Source organism: Oenanthe melanoleuca, chromosome 10 (assembly GCF_029582105.1).
Source record: "Oenanthe melanoleuca isolate GR-GAL-2019-014 chromosome 10, OMel1.0, whole genome shotgun sequence".
NCBI classification, from domain to species: Eukaryota; Metazoa; Chordata; class Aves; order Passeriformes; family Muscicapidae; genus Oenanthe; species Oenanthe melanoleuca.
In genome coordinates, this window is record NC_079344.1 from 3,125,835 (window position 1) to 3,149,318 (window position 23,484).

Consider the following 23,484-nt stretch of genomic DNA (forward strand, 5'->3'; position numbering starts at 1 on the left):
CAACTATGGTTTCTCCATGCTGCTTATCTGGGTGCTTTCCAAGGTTCTGTGCTTGACTATCATCTTCAGCAAAATATTTATCTGTTCTTCTAAATAAAAATAAAAATAACTCATCTGCAAGGCCTTATCAGGAAACAGGAACATGAGGAAGGTGCACGACCAAGGATGTTAACAGGATCATTTCATTAGCTCTGCAAGATGAATAAGAGAACTGTGCCCTGTTACAGGTGTTCTGGGCTGGCACAAAGCCAGTGTGCTGCTGGAGCCCTTCATGAGATGCAGGTGAGCTTTCCAAATGTCAGCATGGTGCTGGGGTCCCACAGATGCTTCTGCAGCACTGTCCTGTCCAGCAGGTCACTTCTGCCTGAATTAGTGTTGCACTCAAAAGCTGTTGGAAGCCTTGGATGTAAAGTCGAGAATTTATTTTTAGTGTAACGAGTTTTAACAGTCTAATATATGAATTGGAATTAGTTAGACTATCTAATTGGAGAAGAGACCAGAGAGAACTGAAAAGAATACTACTGTGCTACTAATGGAAAACCAGAAAAAGCTAAAGTTATTTGATGCCCACTTCCTACTGTCTACCCCTTATTTTGATGTTTATTGACATCTGCTCTGATCCTCTGGGTCTAATGGTCAGTGGCTACCAGTGAGGATAGTGAGGACATACTGCCAGCTGTCAGCATCCCAGGTCCTTTGTAGGGTGACCACGATGTTCATGTTGTTTCTTTGTCCTTATTTTTTGCTACTTCAGGGGCATTTTTATCTAAGCTACAAAGTTATATCTTGTTTTTCATCACTGGCCTTTAAATCCTACAAATAAACCTGAATTTTCTCATCATTAGAAAAACTGGTTTCACAGCTAAACAAATGAGGGACAGCTCAAGGCAGGTTAAGGCAAGTTCAGACAAAGCAGTCCTGAGGCCTTACAAAGTCAGCATAAAGCCTGTGGCCTGTTACTAGCAGTGACAATTAGCCTCTGTTTGCAGGGTTATGAGGCTACATTAGCCCAAGGGGTGTTTTTATGTTTTTATTCTGTAAGAGGTAATGCAGATCTGTAGGGCTGCTCCCTCACAAGTCCCCAGTCAGAGTCCCACACTTCTGAGTGCAGGCTGAGGCAACTTGGGTGCACAAACTGTTGAGTGTGCAAGTAGAGAGGTGTTCAGGTAAAGTAATAAATTGTACCTCTTTCAGTGAGAAATTGAACTGACTTTCATCAGTGAATCCCTGGCTTTGCAGACTTGCTGCACACTTGCTATAGCTCAGGGCACATAGCTCAGCTGTGAAATCAGACAACACTTGTGTCTTTTTGTCTTGGAGTTCAAGCCAATAATTGAACCAGTCTTCAGAGAGCTATGAAAACATGCAAGTTGCCATAGAAATACAGGCCTGGAAGAGATCATCTGCACTAGGTAAGTTCAGCTATGTCAATAGCATCAGTGGCAGATGGTGGTCTAACCTGTTCTTGAACATTCTGATGAAAGCCATTCTCTAATCTGCTGAGAGATCAAAAGGGACCATTGTGAAAATCTGTTCTGACTTAACCCCAGCCCTAATGCATTGCACAAGCCAAAGCACTTCCTCAGCCACAGAGCTGCCTCAGGAGGTTGTACCAGAATTTTAAGGAAGGTGCCTAATCTGACTGTGCACTGAACACAGCAGGTTATGCACCCAGCCACAGCTGTGCAGATAATTATCTGCACTGTCACAAACATGTATGTAGAAAGAGCCCCAGGAGACAACCAGTGTTGGGGGTGATGCAGGCCAGGCTGCTTCTCAGAGAGAGTGGCCAAGTGAAAGGGTCCTGGTCAGTCTAGCACACTGGAGATACCACTGAATAACAAGGTAGAGGCAAGGAAAATAACTGTGATGAGTTTAAAAAAAAATAAATAAAAAATTAATAACACCAGACATCTGCAGTCTTTTCAGTTCAGCTGACTTTGTTGCATAGCTGTCTTCCCACCATTATTTCAAGACTGCTTTCATAGAACAAAGGCATTCTCAAAAGTCTCTGGCTTAGTGGAACTGTTTGAAGAAAGTGAGCAAGTGAGGCAGAGCTAGGGTGGTCAGAGATGGGCAGGTAGTTGAGTTCATTGCCAAAAAGGAGCCAGAGGATTTCCCTGCCTGCCCTGCCCTGCCTGCCTATCTTGCTCTACTTGCCTGTCCTGTTCTGCCTTTCTGCATCTCACTGCAAGTTGTGACAATTAACTTGCTTCTCCAAAAGACTCAATTCTGCCAAATCAGCCTTCTTCTCCTAGCGGCATAGAACCCTTTCAGTGGAAACTTATAACCAGCTCCAGTAACAATCCACACAAATCTTGTGAAAGCTTAGTTTTGATTTTGTTTGCTCCTTTTCAGAACAGCACTGCAATATCAATGTGTCAGAGCAGTCCTTAATGGAAAATTTTGCTGTCCTGTGATCACCCTCTCATGAGTGAGATTGCTTTTGCAGCTACTCCTAAAAGTCTCTGGGCTGACACAGAAACACTCTTGCAATTCTGATGTGGTGTAAATAATCACCATTTTTAATATCACTGGCAAATTCATTATGTGCAATTTCAAGTCTGGGCAATTTCTGCCTTCCCCATTCCTTCACTTTCTCTTCCCCCCTTTTTAAGTCAAATTCCCTTTCACCAGTGCTCTGAATAGGAACAAAAACTTAGATCTCATAGCTGACTGACCATGTATTCCTGATTTAGGGCTCTCCATTAAACCACATTTCCACCCAAACTGTTGCTTCTTGTAAAAGGTATTTCCACTGTGGAGGCCAAGTTCAGAGCAGTCACATAATCACCAGCAGTACGGACCTTTATGGGTGCCACAGGCCACTAAGCAAACATGAGCAGTTACTGAGTTTCGTACTGAAAAGAGACAACAGTGATGGATTTTGGCAGTTTAGGTAGGTGCCTGTATTATTTCCATGGCCTGGAGAAACTCAGGTGAGCAATACAAGAATGCCTGGAAAGCTTAAAGGGAGTTACAGGTGTTGGATCAACATCCAGCTCCCACAGTCAGCAGGGCTGCAGAGTGGGAGGGTGACTGCAGCAGCTGCCCAGGGCATCATCCAGCCACCACAGAATCACACAGAACATGCTGAGCTGGAAGGGACCAGAAGGATCGTGGAGTCCAGCTCCTGGCCCTGCACAGAACCATCCCTCGTGTGCCTGAGAGAGCTGAGAGGGCTGCATGCACCCCACAGCTGCAATGTGCACACCTTATATAGAGGGTGATTCACAGAATAACAGAATGTCAGGGGTTTGCCATGGGCAGGGGCACCTTGCACTAGAACAGGTTGCTCAGGCCTTACAGAACCTGACTGTGAACATTACAATGGAGCAGCAACGGCCTCCCTGGGCAGCCTGTGCCAGTGTCTCACCACCCTCTCACCACCATGCCAGAGCTGGATTTTACCGCTGCCTCACGAGGCAGCCCTGGCTAGCAGTGACTCCTGCAGGCACCCGAACGGAGCTCCCAGCTCCCGCAGGGCTCTGAGGCCAAACTGGCGATCCTGCGCCTCGGCCCGCCGCAGGCCCCCTCCGACTGCTCCCTGGGGCGGGGCAGGGCAGGGCAGGCCGGGCCGGGCGGGATGGGGCCGGCGGGCCGCTGACCCGCTCCGGCTGTTCCCTGGGGCAGGGCAGGCCCGGGCCGGGCGGGCCGCTGACCCGCTCTGGCTGTTCCCTGGAGCAGGGCAGGCCCGGCCGGTGTCCCGCCCCCGGCAGCGCGGCCGGGCCGGCGCTGCGCGGTGCCGCGGGCGCCGCTTGTTCCCTCCGCGCCGCCGTACGCGGCCGCGCCCGCCCCTCACGGCCCGGCCCGCGGAGCCGGCCCAGCGAGGCGGAGGGAGCCGCGGCTCCATGCGGGGCGGCGGCGGCCCCAGCCCGGGCCTGCCCAGGCCGCTGGCTCCTCCCCTGGGGAAGGAGGGTGCGCCGGGGCCGCCCCCGCGGTGTGACGGGGAGCGCAGCCCGAGCAGCCGCGGGCGCCGGGCCTGAGCCGGCGGGTGTCGGCACCACCTCCGGGGCCCGGCCCGGCCCGCCCCGCCCGTCGGCGGCCGCAATGTTCTCCCTCAAGCAGCCCAAACCCACCTTCAAGTCGTACCTTCTGCCTCAGGTAACCGCCTTTTACTGCCATTCCTGCCCTGCCCCGCCCGTCCCTGTCGCTGTCGCTGCCCCTGGCCGAGGTGCCGCCCGGCGCTGTGCCCGCTGGCCCGGGCGGGCGAGCCGCACCTGTGGCGGTGCTGCCGGGCCCCGAGCCCCCCGTGGCACCGGGGAACAAAAGCCGAGCGGCCGCTCGGGGTGCAGCCCCTCGGCCTCCGCGGCCGCGTCAAACACGGGCAGAGCCCGCGCTGGGGTCGGGAAGCAGGACTTCTGTCGAAATGAGGTCTTGCCTTCGTTAAAATCGGCCCCTGCGGAATTATTTTGGAAAGTTTGAGGTGTGCTTCAGGTGTTTGGGCTCGCTTTGCTCGCAGCGCTGGGCGGGATGAGGAGAAAGCAGTGGGCAGATAATTAGCTCGCTTGTAGCCATCGTTTCACCTTTAGAACGTGCCTGATGGCATAAATAATAAAACCAAGTATATCTATCAATTATATATAATGTATATAGTACTGAGGTTGTCGACAACCACCGGGATTTTTTGTGTCATCTGGATGTGCACTTGACAGAAGGTGGTATTTTCTTTAAACAAGACAGGACCTCTTCTAGCAACATGTTTGGCATGTTGACTGATTTTTGTTTTTTCACAATTTCTTAGTAAAAGTGAACTGTCAATGTAGCACAGCTCTGGATATTCCTAGTCCTGGGAAATGGTTATATTGCTGTCATTGTAGGAACTGTGAGTTATTCCACCAAGGATTCCAGTCTTTTTATACAAGATTTTAATTTTTAAGGTTTGAAACTGAAGTGCAAGTAAACATTTGTGTTCTAGGCCTTGGGTTTTTTTGAAATCTTTGCTGGAAAGTTGTGCATGTTAGAAGTTAGTAGAGAGTTTTTTTGAACTTGAGTGTCAGTATCTGTGAAACTTGTTGAAGATCTCGAGCCATTATGGAATGTCAAATTGGTTTTTGTTCACCCTGTGACTTGTGATAGTTTGGGTTGCCCAATTTGTTAAACATGAATATTTAAAATATTTTATTGTTCTTTTGGTACAAATCTAAATGCCCTCAAAATTGTTAAAAACTCTTGCTGTTGTTGGATTCTAGCTCCTTAAGATGAACTTTTTAAGCTAAAACTTAAAAAACTCAAAAAAGTTTTAAAATTTCTCTTCTGTACAAGCAGATCAGGCTTGTGTCTGACAGTAAAGTTCTGAGCCTTAAGTAAATTATCTTTTTTTTTTTTTTTCTTCAGGCTGATGACACTATAGCATCAGAACCAAGGATTAAAAAACTGGAACCAGTACTTTTACCAGGTAGGCATGAATCAGGAATTTGACAAATACCTCTATTGGTATTGATTTTGGTATATTTTAATCTTAGCATTGCTTGTTAAGGGAATATTGCTTTTGAGCAGGAAAAGGCAATGATATTTGTGTCTGTAGAAACTTATTCTAACCCACCTGATATGCTAAATAAGTACTTAGGCAATTTTGCCTGTGTGATGCTTTACTACATATAGAATAATGTCCTGGTTTTATTGTGAGTATTGGAAATAAAACCACTGTTAACTGTTTTTACATTCTTCACACCTTTTGGAAGACTGCTGGTAGTTACACTTTCATTAAATAAGTCAGATATTTATCTGTGTGCAGAACCCAGTACCAAAGCCTGTGTCAGGGTCTGCCTTTATTTTAAAGGAAAATAACCATAGAATTTCCAGTAGGTGGGAATGATTGACTTCTGTATTAGAAAACTTTTAATGCCATCTTTATTAATTTACTCTTATTGAATGTGGTGCTGTTAGGTAAGTTTGGAATTTGTGTCTTCAGACCTCTACAGAATAATCTTTTTTGAGTGTGAGTGAAATAAAGCAATGCCTTTATTATTGTTAATCATTCCATATTTATAAAAATGTAGGGTGGATATATGTAGGACATCCATATTTTAAATAAGAAATAATCTCTGGTAAATGACCATTTGATCTATGAGGATTTCTAAAAGCCTTTTTTCAGATATGGAAGGAACAATCCACTGTTCTCAAGATTACTCCCATTGCAAACTGTACATCACAGTAATAAATTTGGCTTGCAGTTTCCAAGGATAATTTTGAGCTTAAAACAATGTTATACTACAGTTTCTCCTCAGCATTCAGAATGCATATTAAAAATTATGAATTTACACACCCACTGATGTAGGTATAAACAACTCTTAACATTATTTCTGTCACTGCTTTACATGGGCCTGTTGCTAATTAAGCAGTACTAATTGATATGTGATATGGTCCAGTGAGGTACCTAAGAGACTGAAATACTGTGGAAAAGGTTCAGCTGAAAGAGTATATAACAACTGCCTGACATTCTTCAGGAAACAAAAGAATGCAGTTTGCTTGAGGCATAGATGTCTTAAAATTGCTGAGATAGCTTGATATTTGAAATAGTTATGTTTTTATGCTTGCAAAACTTCTGCTTACCAGTTGGCATCTCACTGATTCTGTTGCCGTTGATATTCATCCAAGGCCTTTGACTCACAAGGAAGTGACTGCATGTTCTTCTCTGAGACATTCCACAGCAAATGCAAGGCAGTACCAGAGTGCTTTGCTCAAAATGTGGCTTGTCTTGCTTTTGCTGTGGGACCTGGGCATGAGCAGTTACAAGAACTAGCTTCTGTGCTGCCACTTTCTGCATTTGGTTCATTCTCTATTTGTGAAACTCCCAAGTACTCTTAAAATGCTGACTGGGTTTGTTTTTTTCAACTGGTTTATATTTATTCCCTCTTGCATTGTTTTCCTTGTCTGCCCTCTCTTTGAAGTCAGCATTTGATGGCTCTTGGGACATTGGTAGTAAGTTGCTCCAAGTTATGTAGAAGTTACAGTATGATGTACTACAGACTTAAAATTACCACCTCCATGTCATTCTAAGGTATTATTTTGAATTATTTCACAACAAAATTCACTGCTCTATATAGCCAGAGAATAGCTCTGACAAAATCTGTTCATGACTCTGTGTGAGAATGGGGAGGGTGTTAGGAGTGACTTATTTAAAATTAGTTAAATGCAGCTCTTCCTGTTTGAAGTTAAGCACCAGCCTAAACACATTTTTTTTGTTTCTGTCATCAGCCGTGCTGTAGAAAAGTGCATAAACAAGTACACATTGTACTGTTGGATAGACTGGCTTTTGGATTTGTCATAACCCAAGTTACTGGCCAAATTCCAACTCATTTAATTATATTAAAGTTGACTTGCACTTCCTTGTAAATACAGTTTCAGTATGGCATTCATAACATCCTATCCTTAACAGTTGTGTGAAATTGCTTTTTGTCTCAGGAACAGAGATAAACCTGAATGTTTGTTATGCCTTTTTAAGTAGAGGAGTTTTTTTAAGGAGTCCTTTTGGAATTAAGTTGCATTAGCACAAGCTGGTACTGGCTCTAGTAATCTTCAAAACCTGCAAATGGTTGTATTAAGCTTTTGGTTCCTAAAATGTAGTGACTCTGAGGGAGTGGCTTGCTTACTAATTCCAAAATAGCTAAATACCCTGCTGTCTAGCTTGTGCAGTGCAGGTTAGGACAAGGAGTTATAGGCTAGGAAATAATACATCTGGTAAGAAAATGAAGTGGTTTTTACTGAAAAAAAAAGAAAAATATTCATTGGAATCAACTTTCAACCTGTAGAGTTTGTTTTGAAAGTTTCCTCTGGAGCCCAGAGCCTGCATCCCATCAGAATTTGGAGCAAAGTCCTGTATTTTTGTGGAACTGTATGCCCTGAGGAAGGTATTTATTGGGAAAAGGAACAAGTATCATTTAAAACAAGTAAAAAACCTTGGTTGTAAGGGACAACACTGATACTACAGTAGGGAAAAGCAAGTAATTTTATAGGATTTGGTGTAATTTTATTGCAAAACACGATATAGGTTTGAGATGGAGTTATAAAAATGTTTTCTTTTTCTTTCTGGGCCTCTGTTTTCCTAGTGTTAGCTCTGCTAATGAGAGCTTCTGCAGAATTAGTTGAGTTGGCCTCTGTAACAGTTTCACTTTTTTCCCCTTTGTGTGCATTGCTGATTTTATAAGCATGTCAAAGTGGAAAATTACAGAAATAGCAGATAGTCTACCAGTCAGTCTGTAAAGTGCCTTGCCTGGCTGGTAGGAAATGAATCTGTGTACCTTAGGGGAGCGCAGAGTTCAAGTTATTAAACCTGAAGGTGTGTTTTGTTCTGGTCATCAGCTGTAGCCTATTTTCCATAACTGTGTCTGTAGTGTTTTCAATCATCAACCTGAACATTCAGAAAATCTGTCCAGCCCTAGTGGACTGTGAATGCAGAGTGTGTCTCCATAATGTGAATGCCAAAGGAATCTGCAGCAGTGCAGTACAGGACAATGGACAATGGACCAGTCCAGTGTCTGTACTGGAACCAGTGCCACGTTGTGGTTCAGGCAAGAACAGCCAATGAGATCCTCCCTGTTGCTCACACAGGGCATTCTGCAGCAGATTATGTAACCAGTGGAGCATCTGATTGAGTTTGAGGAGAGGATTGTGCCTCCCAAATCTTAATGTCCACATGAACTAGCTGGATTGTTGCTCAGTATCCTAATTTGCTAGTAGATTAAGCTAGTAGTTGCTACTTGTAAGTTTTTACAAGAAGGCTAGAAATGGTTATAAAATTATAGACTAAACTGAATTGGAATAGTAGTTTTTATCTTTAAGGCTTGCTCATGCTAAAGTAAGTTAAAGAGGCAGTGGTGGTGAAGTCAGGATATCATAGAAACAATGCTACCATGCTCCTTTTGCTGGATTTGTCTTCAATTTATGCGGTTACTTTCTATAGCTGTGTAAATGTTTATCACCCACAGCTTCATGGTAACAAGTGCCACTGATTAGTTTTATGCTGTTACAACTCCTTGTAATTGTGTTTTTTTTAAATTACCAGTGTCCAGTTCCTTTGGATAAATCCTAGTTCTTGTAAGTCACAGAAAACATCAAGCTGTATTGCTCCATCTCGTGCAAGTTGTGGTTTTCAGACCTGTGTTACACGTGCACTTTGTTTTGCTTTCCTTTAGCTTAATTGTCTTAGTTGGTCCTGAAAATGAAGTTTCCTGTATCTGTGATCACCTTTTTGATTAATTCTGAACATTTTTTGGTTGTGCTGAGTTCCTGTTTTTTGTTGAGGTGGAGTCATGTATCACGTTCAAGATTTTTGCCATTGGATATATTTGGCTTTTATTTAACAATGCTGATTGACTTTGCCACCTTTTTTTTTTTATTTTTGGCTTTTTTATATATATGTGCCTTTAGAAAGGCAAGTGACTGTATAAATTTCATTTTAGGAGGCTTTTAAGACTGTATTATGGAAAGATTTGATCTTTTAGAAGAGTCTGTTTCGCTTGCAAGTTAGTTCCCAGCTGTTTTTTTGTTTTTTTCTGCTTTCTGCAATTCCTTATTACATTGAGTCATGTGTTCCAGAGCAGCTGCAACACATCATGTGATAGGAGAGGGAAATGCACTGATCATTGAGGCACCCTTGTGCATTAGTGTCCCAGGTATGTTCTTTTCTCTCTGCTGTGGACCCCTGCAGCTCTTCCTCGGCATTTCCGTTTGGTCTGTGGGGAGCAGAGCCAGGCAGTGCAGTGCAGTGAGTGCTGGGTGCCGGGGGCAGGGTGGGGACTGTGTGTGAGGTTAATGAGTAACCCCCGGGATCTGCCGGCTCTGCCCTGCTTGGCTGCTGGGAATCGTTTCCACTTAATTCCTCCAAGGGAAAACTGGGCTTGTTTAGTTGGTGCAAGTGCTGTGCTGTCACTGTCGGTGCCTTTCCTGTGGCTATTTCTGGAGTGAGGTGCTGATATTCAGGAAGGCATTGCCTGATCTGTTTAGGATGTGTCTGTGCTGCTGGTGAGTACCGACAGCCTCTCAGTGCTGCTGGCACCTGAGCAGAACTTGCCTGAGGCAGCTCCTCTCTGCTCCAAAGCACTCCGAGCTGCTGACTCTCATTTCCAGCGCTGTGCAGAGCTCACCCCCTCCTTGTGCAGCTGAGGAAGACATCATTGCACCCTTAGGTTTTTCCCCTGCATCAAGTTTTTTATTTGAAGCTGAAATGTTACTGTGAAAATTCATCTGTTTGTTTTTAAAACTAATATGTGATATAAAAAATGAAGCAAAAAAGCTTTGTAGCTGCAACTTGTTTTCAGGAATCGTTGTTATACAAAAGCTTGAAATTATTTTCAATGTTTAAGAATGGTCAGATTAGAAGATCAGAATGGCAATTTGGAAAATATTGCAATTCCCTAAAACTTCTTTAAAGTAGATGTTCCAATTTTTTTTTTGTTGGCTATACAAAGATTGCCAGAAGTTTTATATAAGTTATGAGAGTTTCAAATTCAGAAATCTGAAACAACAGGTTTCTGCAAACTAGTTTTTCATACTGCAAGAAGTTTAAAAATGAACCAAACATTTGACTTAGATTTAGAACGAGATGTCACAGTAAGTATATGCTAAGTGCTCTTTTCTGTTACAGCTTTTTTGTTTGTTTGGCTCAAAATAAATTTTCAGGCGTGGTTTGAGTTCAGTTAAGTGCTTGTTCTGTGTTTGGGTTTGGTTTTTTTAAGGTTTGGCAGGACATAAGTACAACAAAGGCAGTCTGCATGCAGAATCCAAGTACCAGATACAGTCTTAGAAGTAGATTTTACTGGATGGAGTAGTTTTGTCTTGCCTTTTGTTATAAAAGGTGTTTCTTAAAGCTTCTGACTAGTAATATATTTTAGTATTTGTAAACATCTGCAAAAATAATTTCCTATATTCAACAAATTACCCATCAGCCAATATTGGAATAATTCCTTGAAGCTAGAAGGATAAGCCTGTTTTAAAATTAAGTATTTTAATGTTTTTACATGTGCATTTTGTAAAGAAGTTGAAAAGCAATTGGTTTCTGCCCACTCTGCCCCATATGTGTTTAATGCTACAGGCCATTAAAATCCAGTAGATTCTGAATTGTCATCTATTCAAGCTACTGGGGGTTTTGTCTCTTTGCAATTATATTTTCTTCAATGAAGCAAGTCTTCAGTGAATGGATCCCAAACTACTTTCTAAACAAATATGTCTGTATTAATTTATTTGTTAAGCCAAACCTGTATAATTTAACAAAGACTCAGTAGTACATTAAAAGTTCAGCATCTGTAACTTGGTAACCTAGTTATAAAATAACAAGCTGGAAACCTCAGTCTTCCCAAATTGTTACTGATTATATTGTTTAGGCAAAGTCAGGGTTTGGAAATCTGTAGTTTATGTAGCCAGACTTAAAAATATGCAAACACCAAACACACTCCCTTCTCACTGGCTTGTCTGTTGTTCACATTACAGAACAATGACCTTTCCTAAAAACTCTTATTGGAGGGGTTCTGGTGATAAGAGTTTGTTTTAATTTATCCAACTATACATACAGATGCTAACAGGAGCTGTTTATTATTCTATTTTTCTCACATACAGGTGCATTCTTTACTACTTTGTGCTGATGCTTTTTTGTACAACCAAAGAACAAGCCAGATTAGAGCTAACTCAGGTGAAATTTGAACAGAAAAAAATCCATTTTTAACTGGATCGGTTCTCTGATGTGTCTAACAAAGTCTGTCATAAATGGCAGTGCCAGCACAAGGCTTGAGGTGGAAGTGAATGTTAACTATGGAACTGTTTCTATTTTAGCAGTAATACAAGTCCCTGGATTAACTCTGTAAGCAGTTTTTTAGTTTGCTGCAATACTTTGTTTTCAATCTGTTTGATAATGAGAGCTTTGCTCCTGATGGATGTTCCCTTCTTGCCACCTGAACCTCTGTTGTTTGTTGCATACTCTACATTCCTGTGTCCTTCACTGCAGTTCTGAGATGTGGGGAAAGCTTTTGTGGAGCATCCCATCCTAGTTCAGAAAAGCACTTATCTTCTCAGGTCCCAGATGTGGGTTTGTTTGGTTTGGTGTTTTTTGTTTGTTTGTTTGTTTGAGTTTTTTTTCAATGTTCATAAAGATTAGCCATTACTGGGCAAATACTGATTTTAGCCTTGTTAATTGTGCATGGGAAACAGAGAGAAGATCTTTGAAGACTTAGCAGGAAGCCTTTATTATTTTGGTACTTTCTCCTATACTGAACGTATAAAAATTTATCTAAGCTCTTTTCTCTTAGCACACTAGAGAAACTGAAATATTCATAGATGATATTTTAATAACAATTTTTTAGTAAGACTGTCAAAGCAAGCTTATTTGGTACTGTGCATTTGTAGCACATCACTCTCCAAGCAGTGGTCAGAGCTGTTCTTTAGTAGAAATCCCAGGTTCTCCTATTAAAAATTAATGCAAATTGTTTTTCATTCCCCAGTAAGCACAGAATTGAGCTGTCCTTTTGAAATAACCTTGTAAGAGCTCATGAAAATCAGAAAATAGATGAAAGGTAATTATTTCATGAGCTAATAAAATTTTTTTTTTCTTAACTTTGGAAGTGCCTGAGCACACTGAACAGAAGATTCATTTAGAAGTGGATTAGAGACATTTACATCTAAATGCTTGGTGCATACTAATAAACTCATACAAGTTGGGTATTGTCTCCACAGGAGAGCTGATAAAGGGACAAAAATGTTGTAGATTTCAGTTACTTATTAATGAAGTTTTTATTGGAAATTCTTACTTGGGAATTTCCAAAAGTTAATTATTTGCCAAATATTTTACAAGTGAACTCATTGTGCATTCTTAATGGTTAAATGGCTACTTGGATTAACTTGAGCTTTTCTATTGTGAACTTCTAAAACTATCTTTGACATAAACAAGCTGGTTTTCTCTTGTCTTACTTGGGTATAATCACTATCAGCATTGTAAATGGGAAACAGGAGTTCAGTTTCCTAAGTGCATTCTGGTGCTGGTTTTTATGGATTGAGGTAGAAATTACATGACTGCATAAAGTACTTAATAACCTCTGTTATGGTTATATCTATTAGACACTAAACATCTCCTTAGAGCTTCAGTGCTCATTAAAGAAAGTTTATGCTGATGAATCTATTCTTGTGCTTCTAGTACAGCATTGGGAAATTTTCCTTAGCAGCAGGTCAGGTACCTGCAAGTTTATTGAGCTTGTAGGATTTGCATTATTAATTTATGGGGTATGATTTCAGCCATTCATTGCCTCTAGCAAGTATCAGGTTTTTAATGAGATAAAAATACTGTATATATGTATGTGTGCCATGCTCCATCTCTGTATATGTATTGATCTGTGTATGTGTCTGTATAAATAAAATATTGCTCGTTTCCTTTAATTGTGCAGAATTGTTGTTCAGTCAGTATTGTTAGAGGTGTCGAAAACTGCTCAGTCTGTATCATCTGTATTAATAAGGTCCTTGATGCTACTCAAATCAACCTTCTTGTCTGAAAAGTTACAAATTGCTGCCTTTATAGAATAAGCAAAAAAATTAAACTTGATCATGTGAGGCAGGGCACCAAAAGTTACAAAAATATTGTAGTGAAAATGGTGTAAACATTCTTTATTTTAGGAGGTTAGAGGGATTGTGTTTCAAACTTTGAGGAACCAAATTGCTGCAGATGCTGGTGCAGTGGTGTGGCTGCAGCTGTGCTCTCAGTGCTCCCTCCTGCTGATCCCTGTGCTCAGCAGGGTTAGTCCTGCCTCTCCCTGCTCCCACGTGTTCCCAGCCTCTGCTGCCTGCTTTCTATTTCAATTGTAGTGGATAAGATACATACCATGAATTCTCTTAACATCCAAAATATGAACCAGTCAGATTGCCTGTGTTTTGGAAGATGTAGCAAAATTTTTCTGAGGCTGTGTGTTAGGTGAAGGGTGTATTAGCTAGATAGATCCTTCAGGATCTCCTGGTTTTATTGCAATTCATGTATTCAATGTAGAAATAATTTTATTAAACATGATTAGGCTTTCTGTGTAAGGGTGGCAACCTGTAATTTCTCTTCTGGTTTCCTCTCAAAGTTTAAACAAACTGCTCTTGTCTCCTGAGATCATTCTTTGACTCTTGGAGTCACATGGAAGTGTTGACTGCTGTTCCGTGTCTGGAACAGCTTGTGACTGTTTACTGGAAAAAAGCAGCAGCTACATTGTAGAAATGTGCAGTGTAAAATCTCTGAAGAGCTGTGTTGTTGTCTTGTATAGGAGAAATCACCTACTCAACTACAAACACAAGCAGGGTTCATTGTGCAAGTCCTGCACTTACTACTCACATTGTTTATCTACTTTCCTGCATTTTAATTTTGAATGGTTTGTTTCTTTTTATATTGCTCATTATAGATGTCCAAATGCGGGATAAAAGATGGATCATATAAAATTCCAAACCTGCATCTCAGGAAAAAAAAAAATCAATTTCTAGAGGTGTTTGAAAATTGCATGTATTAAATTTGCAAGCTTTCTCATGCTTCAGCTGAAGTTGGTGTGCACACATTCTCTGTGCTGCCATACCTTAGTCCTTAGGTTCAAAATGGACAGTTCTGCATTAGAGCTGTAAACCTTAGAGCAGAAGAGAAGCTGGGCCAGAAAATCCAGAATGTATTTCACTTGGATGAAATGAAACTGAATGCGGTTGCACTAAAATAGGATTAGAATAAACATGTTGCAGTGTAGCCACACAATTATGAGGAATGGAGGAGGGAGGTAAAAAAGACTGGCTTTGGAAAGAGAATGATGTAGCAGGCATGTTTTAAACTGTGGTAAATTCAAATTGAAGGTGTGTGAATGTATTTCATTACTGTTTGGTTATGTCAAAGTAATGAAGTACTGAAATAGTTTGATAATAGTAATTTGCTTCTAGAAGTGTCTTTTATGTGGCAGTAAAAAATATTATGCTTGGTAACAGGTAAGTGAATGTTACCAAAAAAAAGCTATGGAAGTTACATTTCATTGTGTATTTAGCTCTCCTTATTTTTTTTTATTAAAAATGCAGTGATAGTCTGGCAATAGGAAGAGAGAGGAATAAAAATTACTTGGAACTCAGTTTGTGAGGAGGTTGTTTTTCTTCATACACAGGAGGTGACTTAGAACTTCACATTGAATAGCTGATGACTTAATACCAACTGAAGAGAAATTGCCTCAATAAATGGTTTGGGCTTTTGCAGTTATTTAAGTAAATAGATTATTTTAAGAAATGCTGGGCATTAAGAAGTTTCAGGCCAGACCATGCTAAGTATTGAAACATTTTCATTACAATATTTAACAGAATATTTAACATGTCATTCTCATGTACCCATTATAAGACATTGTTTTCAGCTGCTGTGGACTTGGATGAACTTTTAACTATTTGTACTGAAGCTGTCAGAATCAGATTTTTTATTTTCATATTCAAAAGCTTATTTAAGCATATTTTAGCACTGTTTGAGGAAAGACTTTAAAACTCCAGGAGATCTGTTTATAGACATTTTCACAGTTCCTGCCACTTCTGACATAGAATATTCATGTATATGATAACACAGGTCAATGAAACTTGTCTCCTCACATCTTCAAAGAGTCCCAGAACACAGATTGTAATTCTGGCAGCTCAAGGCTACAGACTTAGACCAAGATATTTTTATAGCTGAACAACTGAGCCAAAAGCAGAGATGCTGCTGCTGCTCTTAGTGACTTCCAGGCAGATCCCTGATCGTATCAGGGGCAAGAGCTCCAGCAGGACAGCTGAGTGAAACAGCTCAGGATGAGGAGCATGTGCAGGGACTGGGGCTCGAGAGGGCAAAACCTGCATTTCTCTCAATTTCTCTTTAGTGTCTGGGACACTAAAGGCAGTCCTTTCAAGATGTGGTTACGTGGCTGCAGTGATAGCCACCTGAGGAAAAGACCTGCTCTACAGCAGGATATAAATGGGGAATTCATTCCAGGCTGTGGTTGTACTCCTTGGGCATACAGTAACTGGTTCCTGCCAGCACAGCTGCCTGAAGAGCTGTTTCCATGCAGAGCATGACTGAGATGGCATTTTGGGCACTGGGACCAAACATGCCAAACCTATTACGAGCAAATTAGACTTCAGCAGTCTTTAGCTCTTAGTTTCTTCTCAGCAGAATCTCAGAGCCAATATGAAATTACACTTTTCTTGGAACACACTTGTACTCCCACGCTATTTATGGTAGACAGCAGCAGCAGGGAGGTGGTTGATCTGATGACAGAAGTGAAAGCCCTGTACAGGAATAAAAGGAATTACCAAGTTAGATTACTAAGAAGAAGAGTTACTGTTTAGCTTTCAGAAATGTTGGCTATGGAACTGAAAAGTATCATTTTGTGTAGTGATTTACTTTGTATTCTTTTTAAATGGTCCTCAGTCTCATTTGTGTATATGCTTTTTATATTTTATAGCTTATGCCAGACCAATTAGCTTTTTTTTTTTCTTCATTTGGATCTTCTATTTTATGAAGGAGACCAAGAAAATGTCTCCTTCATTAGACAGTCACAGTAAAAAGTTGGGAATAATTTTGCACACTGTTTTGAATTCACCTGAAAATGTCTTTATAAATGCAAAATGTGATGTGGCCTGATGATTCTGAATTCAGAAAGTTCATAAACCTCTCTGAAGTACTTAACAATAGCCAGCTAATTTCAGTTTTTAAAATAAATACTAGCTGAAGTACAGGAATATATGCTTGTTTAAAGGACAGTGTTGTTCAAACCAATGAATTTTTAATAGTGGAGAATTGCAGATCTTGATCTCTGTATCTAAGGGAAGTGCTGTGTCATGGTTTTGTTGGGTTTGACTGTGGGTTGGGTTTCTTGTGGGGTTTCTTTTGGGTTTTGTTATTTGAGGTTTGTTTTGTTTTTTGTTTTAAGTTGGTTGGGTTTTTTTTGTTGGTTTTGGGTTTTTTCAACTACTGCACAATATTGTCCATTTTGGAACAGTAGTTTTTTTCTTTTCCCTGGAGTGGTGCTAACTAAACTCCATGTGTACCCAGAAGAGGTGGATAACTTGAAACCAGTAAAGAGTTAGGGGTTCCTTGGTACTACAGACTTAGAATTGTTGTACCTACAGGATTTATATAGGCTTCTCCTTTCCCTTCCCTTTCTTCTGTTTTAGGTGAAATTGTGGTGAACGAAGTAAATTTTGTAAGAAAGTGCATTGCAACAGACACAAGCCAGTATGATCTGTGGGGCAAGTTGGTTTGCACTAACTTCAAGATTTCCTTTATTACGGATGACCCGATGCCACTGCAGGTTGGTTATTGCTCACATGGTGCTTATTCAGTACTGGTTAGGAAGATTGACCAAAGCTACTTCAAAAAGTTGGTTTTTGATTTTTGGCATGAAGTAGTTATCAAAACTTGTCCCTGAAAGTAGAATTACTATTTTTTTTTATTTCTATGCTTACAAAAGTAATAATAATTGGAGATTTCTTATATTATATATACACACACACACACACATACACACATATATATTTTATACTTCAAATTGTATTGAATTTCTAACAGTAATTTTTGATACTAATACAGTAAATTCAGTGCAGATAGGGATGTTATTCTGCATATTCCACTGGGGTTTCTAGATGGCTGCATGTGCAGTTCAGCAGCCTCTAATTACCTGGTAATAAGCAAGGGTGATACCTGCCAGAAAAGCCTAGGCATGCCTGATTTTTATCATAGTTTATTCAAAGTTGTGATGTATATCTGGTTGCAAACTGCAGAACTGCAATTAATGGCTGTGAGTTCATGTGTTTCAGAAATTCCATTATAAAAACCTCCTCCTTGGTGAACATGATGTTCCACTCACATGCATTGAGCAGATTGTCACAGGTATGTAAAAAATAGTTTGGCTTTGTTCTTACTCAGTGCAAAACTGTTACCTGCCTGTAAAGTTGTGCAGAATTGTTGACACTTGAGGTTTTATGTCATTAATCTTCCCTGATTTAAGTGTTTGGTTTGTTTAAAATTAGGATAAAGGCCTCAAATGCTGAATAAATCTTGAGGTGCCAAGCAGGAGGCTTAGTTGGGTCTTTATATTGTAGACTTTATAACTACCATACTGAATCAACAGGTGGTGGAGGAGAGAAACATTATAGCAGTAGAAAATTTTGTTAGCAACATTTTTACATTGTTTCATCTGAATCTCTGCCACTGGAATATACTAGATTTCAAAAAGCTTATACAGTTAGACATAGCTAGGATTTCTGACAAGAGAAATGCTGTAGTCTTCAATCCTCTCTAATTCTTAGCAAGCTAATAGCTGGTGATCTCCAAAAATCTGCAAAAGGCAATCGACATCTTAATCTGAAGAAACAAAATACTTCTTGTGAAGAACCAGGTTTTGATTTGTTGGATTCTTTAGACTAACCTATTTGTTAAGGATGTTTTTTCATCTTGTAATTGTAAAATTTCATAAAAGTAATAATTTTGCAAATTTTGTTTATGGCACGGTCTGTTAAATACTTGGTTTTCTGACTTTAGGTAATCTAAATTATTGGTTTTAAATTTTCAATGCCCAAAGTTGGTTGTGATCACTATGAAAAGTTTAGTGTGTTTCTGAGGAAGAACATGATGAAGAAATGCTATTTTTTATTTTTTTTTTACAACAAAGAGGTGCTATTGACCTGTTATGTTGTCTTGCACTGGCCCATATTTGTTGCCCCTTTTATAAAACATGAGGTTTACCCTAAGTTTAGTGAAACACAAGCTTTTACTAAGAGGAAACTAATAGATTTTCTACCTGAATCAAAATGTGCCAATAAATAAAAAACTTCTGGTAGCAACATTACTGTTTGAGCCAGTCTTGTGTATCCTTACAGAAAACAATTGAATAACTTTGTCTCTCTTTGCAGTGAATGACACCAAGAGGAAACAGAAGGTCCTTGGTCCCAACCAAAAACTTAAATTTAATCCAACTGAATTAATAATTTATTGCAAAGACTTCCGTATTGTCAGATTTCGTTTTGATGAAGCAGGTCCTGAAAGTGCAAAAAAGGTATTATTATCTTGTTGTGAATTCCTGCCTTATAGTCATTACATGTGCTGATGAAAACAGTTTGTATTATTATGTTTTGATAGAGAAATGGGGGCGAAGAATTGCAAATTATTTACATTCTGTTACAGGACAGTATCTAGACATTTAGAGTCAAATCTATCAGGGAAAAAATTTAGTGTGATGTACTAACTGTTTAGTATCATATAAGACAAACCAGTATTTCTTGTCATATCTGTTGTACTTTTTTAAAAAGTTATTAATTTATTAAATAAGTCTTTTTAAGGACTGGAATCAGAATGTTGCGTTGCAGCTGTACAACAGATGTTTGCATTTTTATGGAAAATATTTCAACTTTGATGCATTTTCTGAAAGTCACAAGCTTAATTTGCCCAAGGGTTGAGTGTACTGCCTTAGAGATATCCTTGATGGTGTCACACAGTAAGTTCTCCAGCGAGGTGTTGGAATCACCATTTTGTTCTGTTTACATGAGCTGGGCTCTTTATCAAGATTTTGTCAGTGAAGGCTGGTGCACCTTTTGGCAGGAGGAATTGCTTGGGTCTGTACATTGCCAGGGATTCCCTTCCTTGCCCGCCTGTGCCCGTGTTGCAGTGTGCAGTCCCTGCGGTGGGGCCGTGCTGCCGGCGCTGCTCAGCCCTGTCGGGGCTCGTTCCCGTTCCTGTTCCCGTTCCCGTTCCCGTTCCCGTGGTGGAGCCGTGCTGCCGGCGCTGCCCAGCGCGGCTCAGCCCTGTCGGGGCTCGTTCCTGTTCCCGTTCCTGTTCCCGTTCCCGTGGTGGGGCCGTGCTGCCGGTGCTGCCCGGCGCGGCTCAGCCCTGTCGGGGCGCGTTCCCGTTCCCGTTCCCGTGGTGGGGCCGTGCTGCCGGCGCTGCCCGGCGCGGCTCAGCCCTGTCGGGGCTGTTCCCGTTCCTATTCCCGTTCCCGTTCCCATTCCCGTTCCCCGTGGTGGGGCCGTGCTGCCGGCGCTGCCCAGCGCGGCTCAGCCCTGTCGGGGCTCGTTCCCGTTCCCGTTCCCATTCCCGTTCCCATTCCCGTTCCCGTGGTGGGGCTGTGCTGCCGGTGCTGCCCGGCGCGGCTCAGCCCTGTCGGGGCTCGTTCCCGTTCCCGTGGTGGGGCCGTGCTGCCGGTGCTGCCCGGCGCGGCTCAGCCCTGTCGGGGCTCGTTCCCATTCCCGTTCCTGTTCCCGTTCCCGTTCCCGTGGTGGAGCCGTGCTGCCGGCGCTGCCCGGCGCTGCTCAGCCCTGTCGGGGCTCGTTCCCGTTCCTGTTCCCGTTCCTGTTCCCGTTCCTGTTCCCGTGGTGGAGCCGTGCTGCCGGCGCTGCCCGGCGCTGCTCAGCCCTGTCGGGGCTCGTTCCCGTTCCTGTTCCCGTTCCTGTTCCCGTTCCTGTTCCCGTGGTGGGGCCGTGCTGCCGGTGCTGCCCGGCGCGGCTCAGCCCTGTCGGGGCGCGTTCCCGTGGTGGGGCCGTGCTGCCGGCGCTGCCCGGCGCTGCTCAGCCCTGTCGGGGCTCGTTCCTGTTCCCGTTCCCGTTCCCGTGGTGGGGCCGTGCTGCCGGCGCTGCCGGCGCGGCTCAGCCCTGTCAGGGCTCGTTCCCGTTCCTGTTCCCATTCCCGTTCCCATTCCCGTTCCCGTGGTGGGGCCGTGCTGCCGGTGCTGCCCGGCGCTGCTCAGCCCTGTCGGGGCTCGTTCCCGTTCCCGGCACTGCTGCATCTCCCGGAGCTCCGCGTGCCACAGCAGTGTTTCGTAAGGACTGACCCACTTTGCTCCCGGAGCTTAACAATTCCCCTTCTCAGTAGGATCAGGCTGGAGTTTAGCCCTGTAAGTCCCAAGGACCATCTGCCCAGCATGAGTGTGTGTGCAGTTACTGCCCGGAGCTGCAGAACCAGCTCTGCCCCTTCACCCTCCAGAGACGGGCGGGCAGAGCCCATCACTAACCACCCTGCTCTGGCCTTGCTCTGTTCTGCGTGCCCTTCCATCCCTGTTCCACCTGGAACCTTCCACGTTTGGCAGTCATTCCCTTGCACAGCTTCTCCAGAATGCCCCTGGAGCTGCTGTCTCCTGCAATATCTTTACAGCAACTAATTTCTAATTGGCTGTCACAGCAAAGAGAGTGATTAGCCTGGAGAAGGAGAGAGTAAACTCAGCATCTCATTCTTTGTGCCGAATTTTCTTATGCAGGAGCAAACCATGATACCCTTTTATGAAGGCCTTTACATTAGGCTTTTATAATTACATGGTCTTAGGTATTTTCTTCTGATAGGAAGAACAGCTAGGTCTAGAGAACCAGAGCCTGTGTGGTTATAGAGTTGTGCTAGTAGTGACCAAAAGTATAACAACTGCCATTGTCAAATACCAGGATGTGCTCATGGTGAGGAAGAAAACTTGTACAAATATCAGCTGTGTGGTTAGTGTTGCAGTTTCAATGGAGGTAGGTTACTGCAGCTTTGTGTGGGTGTAGCACAGAAGCACTTTTACTGAAGGGAGAACAGGTTCAGCTAATCTAATGGAATGTTTCCATAATAGCATTATTCTCTTAACATTAAAATATAAATGTATAGAACCATGACATCCTTAGATAAGTTTTCCTGTTATCAGGATTTTGCTTAAAGTATTTTGGGATGCTGGTGAACACATCTAGAGTGGTCTTACACAGTACATTAAGTGGAGTTGTTTTGTTCTTTCTGACATTTAGATGGCATGCTGGCACCATGGTATGGAAAGATTTTATCTGGTTTCTGTTCCTGCCCTTCAGGTAGTACATATTAGCAAGGCTATCCTAATGTTTAGAAACAGAAGACAGTGATAAGGCCTGCTTAAAGTTCTGAAGGGCCTCTTTAATCTATATTTACATCCAGCTGTTTGTACAAGAAAAATTTGTTAGCTGTCTACTTGGAAATAACTGTGTGTGCATAACTTCTGTAGGGAAGACCAAGACTGAAATGTAACTGAGTTCTGATGTGAGGGGAAGCCTGCTCTTGGGCTGAGGGTGCATTGCCATCTGACTGGGAGAGTGCCATGGGAGAGGACTGACCGTGGAATTTGGGTTCTGGATGGAGGGGCCTGTGGACATCATCACAAGGTCCACCTTTCTCTTCAGACTTGCCAAGATTAGATCAGGCTGTAATTAAATGTCATCTTAGTAATACACAGGAGTAGCACTCTATAAATAAATCCCTGGTAGGTCAAAAGAAAACTACTAACAACTAAAATATGGATTTCAAAATACAAGAGTATAAATGTCTCTACTTGTTGCCAGATGATCACAAATGTTCTGTTTAGAGCAACAGTTATATAAAAACAATACCCATGGCAATTAATGTTTCAAAACAAGTTTTGAATATATGGAATAGTTAGAAGGACAACAGATGCTAGCTTTATGCAGTTAAGTAATTTGTTTCAAGCATAGTTCCTTGCATATACTGGAAATACTCAGAAGCTTCCAGTGACATAAATTGGTGTTGGCAAAGAGAGTATAATCTGTTCCATGGAAGTGTCTCTATTTGCTGAACAGGGCATAAGGGAGAATAATTAAGCTGCCTTACTAGAATAGAGATTATTCCAAGTCTCTCTTTGAGGATCTTGGAAAGATCCTGTTTCTAAGGATCTCTTTGGATGCTGGGAAAAGAAGGATCCAAGTTTGAAAACAGATGTGGACAGTCTGACAGATTTGACTGCACATAGACACATGGGTAATGTTGGCAGAGCTTTCAGAGGTGTTTTTCTTTGTCTTTAAGCAGAAACATTGTGAGAACACATTCATTCATTTTCAGGTAAATTATTATGGAGAAGCTTAAAAATCAGTTCTGTTAGAAAAATACTCTCAGTACTTGTTGCAGCCAATGCATGCTCATAAAAAACTGTCTCAGCATTAGTCAGCCAGGTAAATATTTTCTTCCTTATTTTTATTAGTGGATGTTTGGGAAACAAGTGTTAAGGAAAAATAGAAGGAATGGAAATTTGCACTCACCACTGTTTAGCAACTTCATTTTGTTTTGTCTCTAAAGTAAAGCGATAGAGTCTCCAAAGGAAGGAAAGCCAGATGGGTGTGGGAGGAAGTGGAGGATGGGGAAGCAAGGGTAAGCAAGTTGGGGAAGTCTTAAGTTAGGCAGTGCAAAAAAAGAAGCATTTCACATTCCTTAGAGGAAAGGAATGATTTTGTTCCAGAAATGACAGTAGAAAGTCAAACTGAAAACTCCTGCTGTTTTTTTAGGTACTGCAGTATTTGACATTAGACTGAGAAAATAAAATGTATGAAAAGGTGAGACTGTAGATCTTCTGACTGTTAGGTGATGGCCAGCTTGTTGCCTTAGTGTGCATATGGATCTTGGCAGTGCCCCAGAATGGCACACACCCTGTGCCTCCATGGGTATATCTCCATTTTCTCATCCCTTTCTCTTCTGTACCTCCCTCAGTTCTTTTCCTTCAGGAAGCTTTTTTGAATGAGAGCCGTTTCAGAATCACATGGTCCATCAAAACA

General features: G+C 41.9%; 1 protein-coding gene across 3 annotated transcripts in view; it reads left to right on the top strand.

Annotated features, from left to right (window-relative positions):
• The first annotated feature begins 3,839 nt into the window (after positions 1 to 3,839).
• The window catches only part of MTMR10 (myotubularin related protein 10), a 35,908-nt gene continuing 16,263 nt past the window's right edge, over positions 3,840 to 23,484 (top strand). The window contains exons 1-5 of one of the 3 annotated variants that reach the window (XM_056500251.1): positions 3,840 to 4,104; positions 5,338 to 5,398; positions 17,116 to 17,252; positions 17,758 to 17,830; positions 18,853 to 18,995. In XM_056500251.1, coding sequence (XP_056356226.1) covers positions 4,051 to 4,104; positions 5,338 to 5,398; positions 17,116 to 17,252; positions 17,758 to 17,830; positions 18,853 to 18,995 — 468 coding nt within the window. In that variant the 5' untranslated portion in view covers positions 3,840 to 4,050. Of the gene's footprint in view, positions 4,105 to 5,337; positions 5,399 to 9,063; positions 9,618 to 9,846; positions 9,967 to 17,115; positions 17,253 to 17,757; positions 17,831 to 18,852; positions 18,996 to 23,484 lie in introns of those variants that run through there. The other 2 variants (XM_056500252.1, XM_056500253.1) reach the window with 2 other exon arrangements.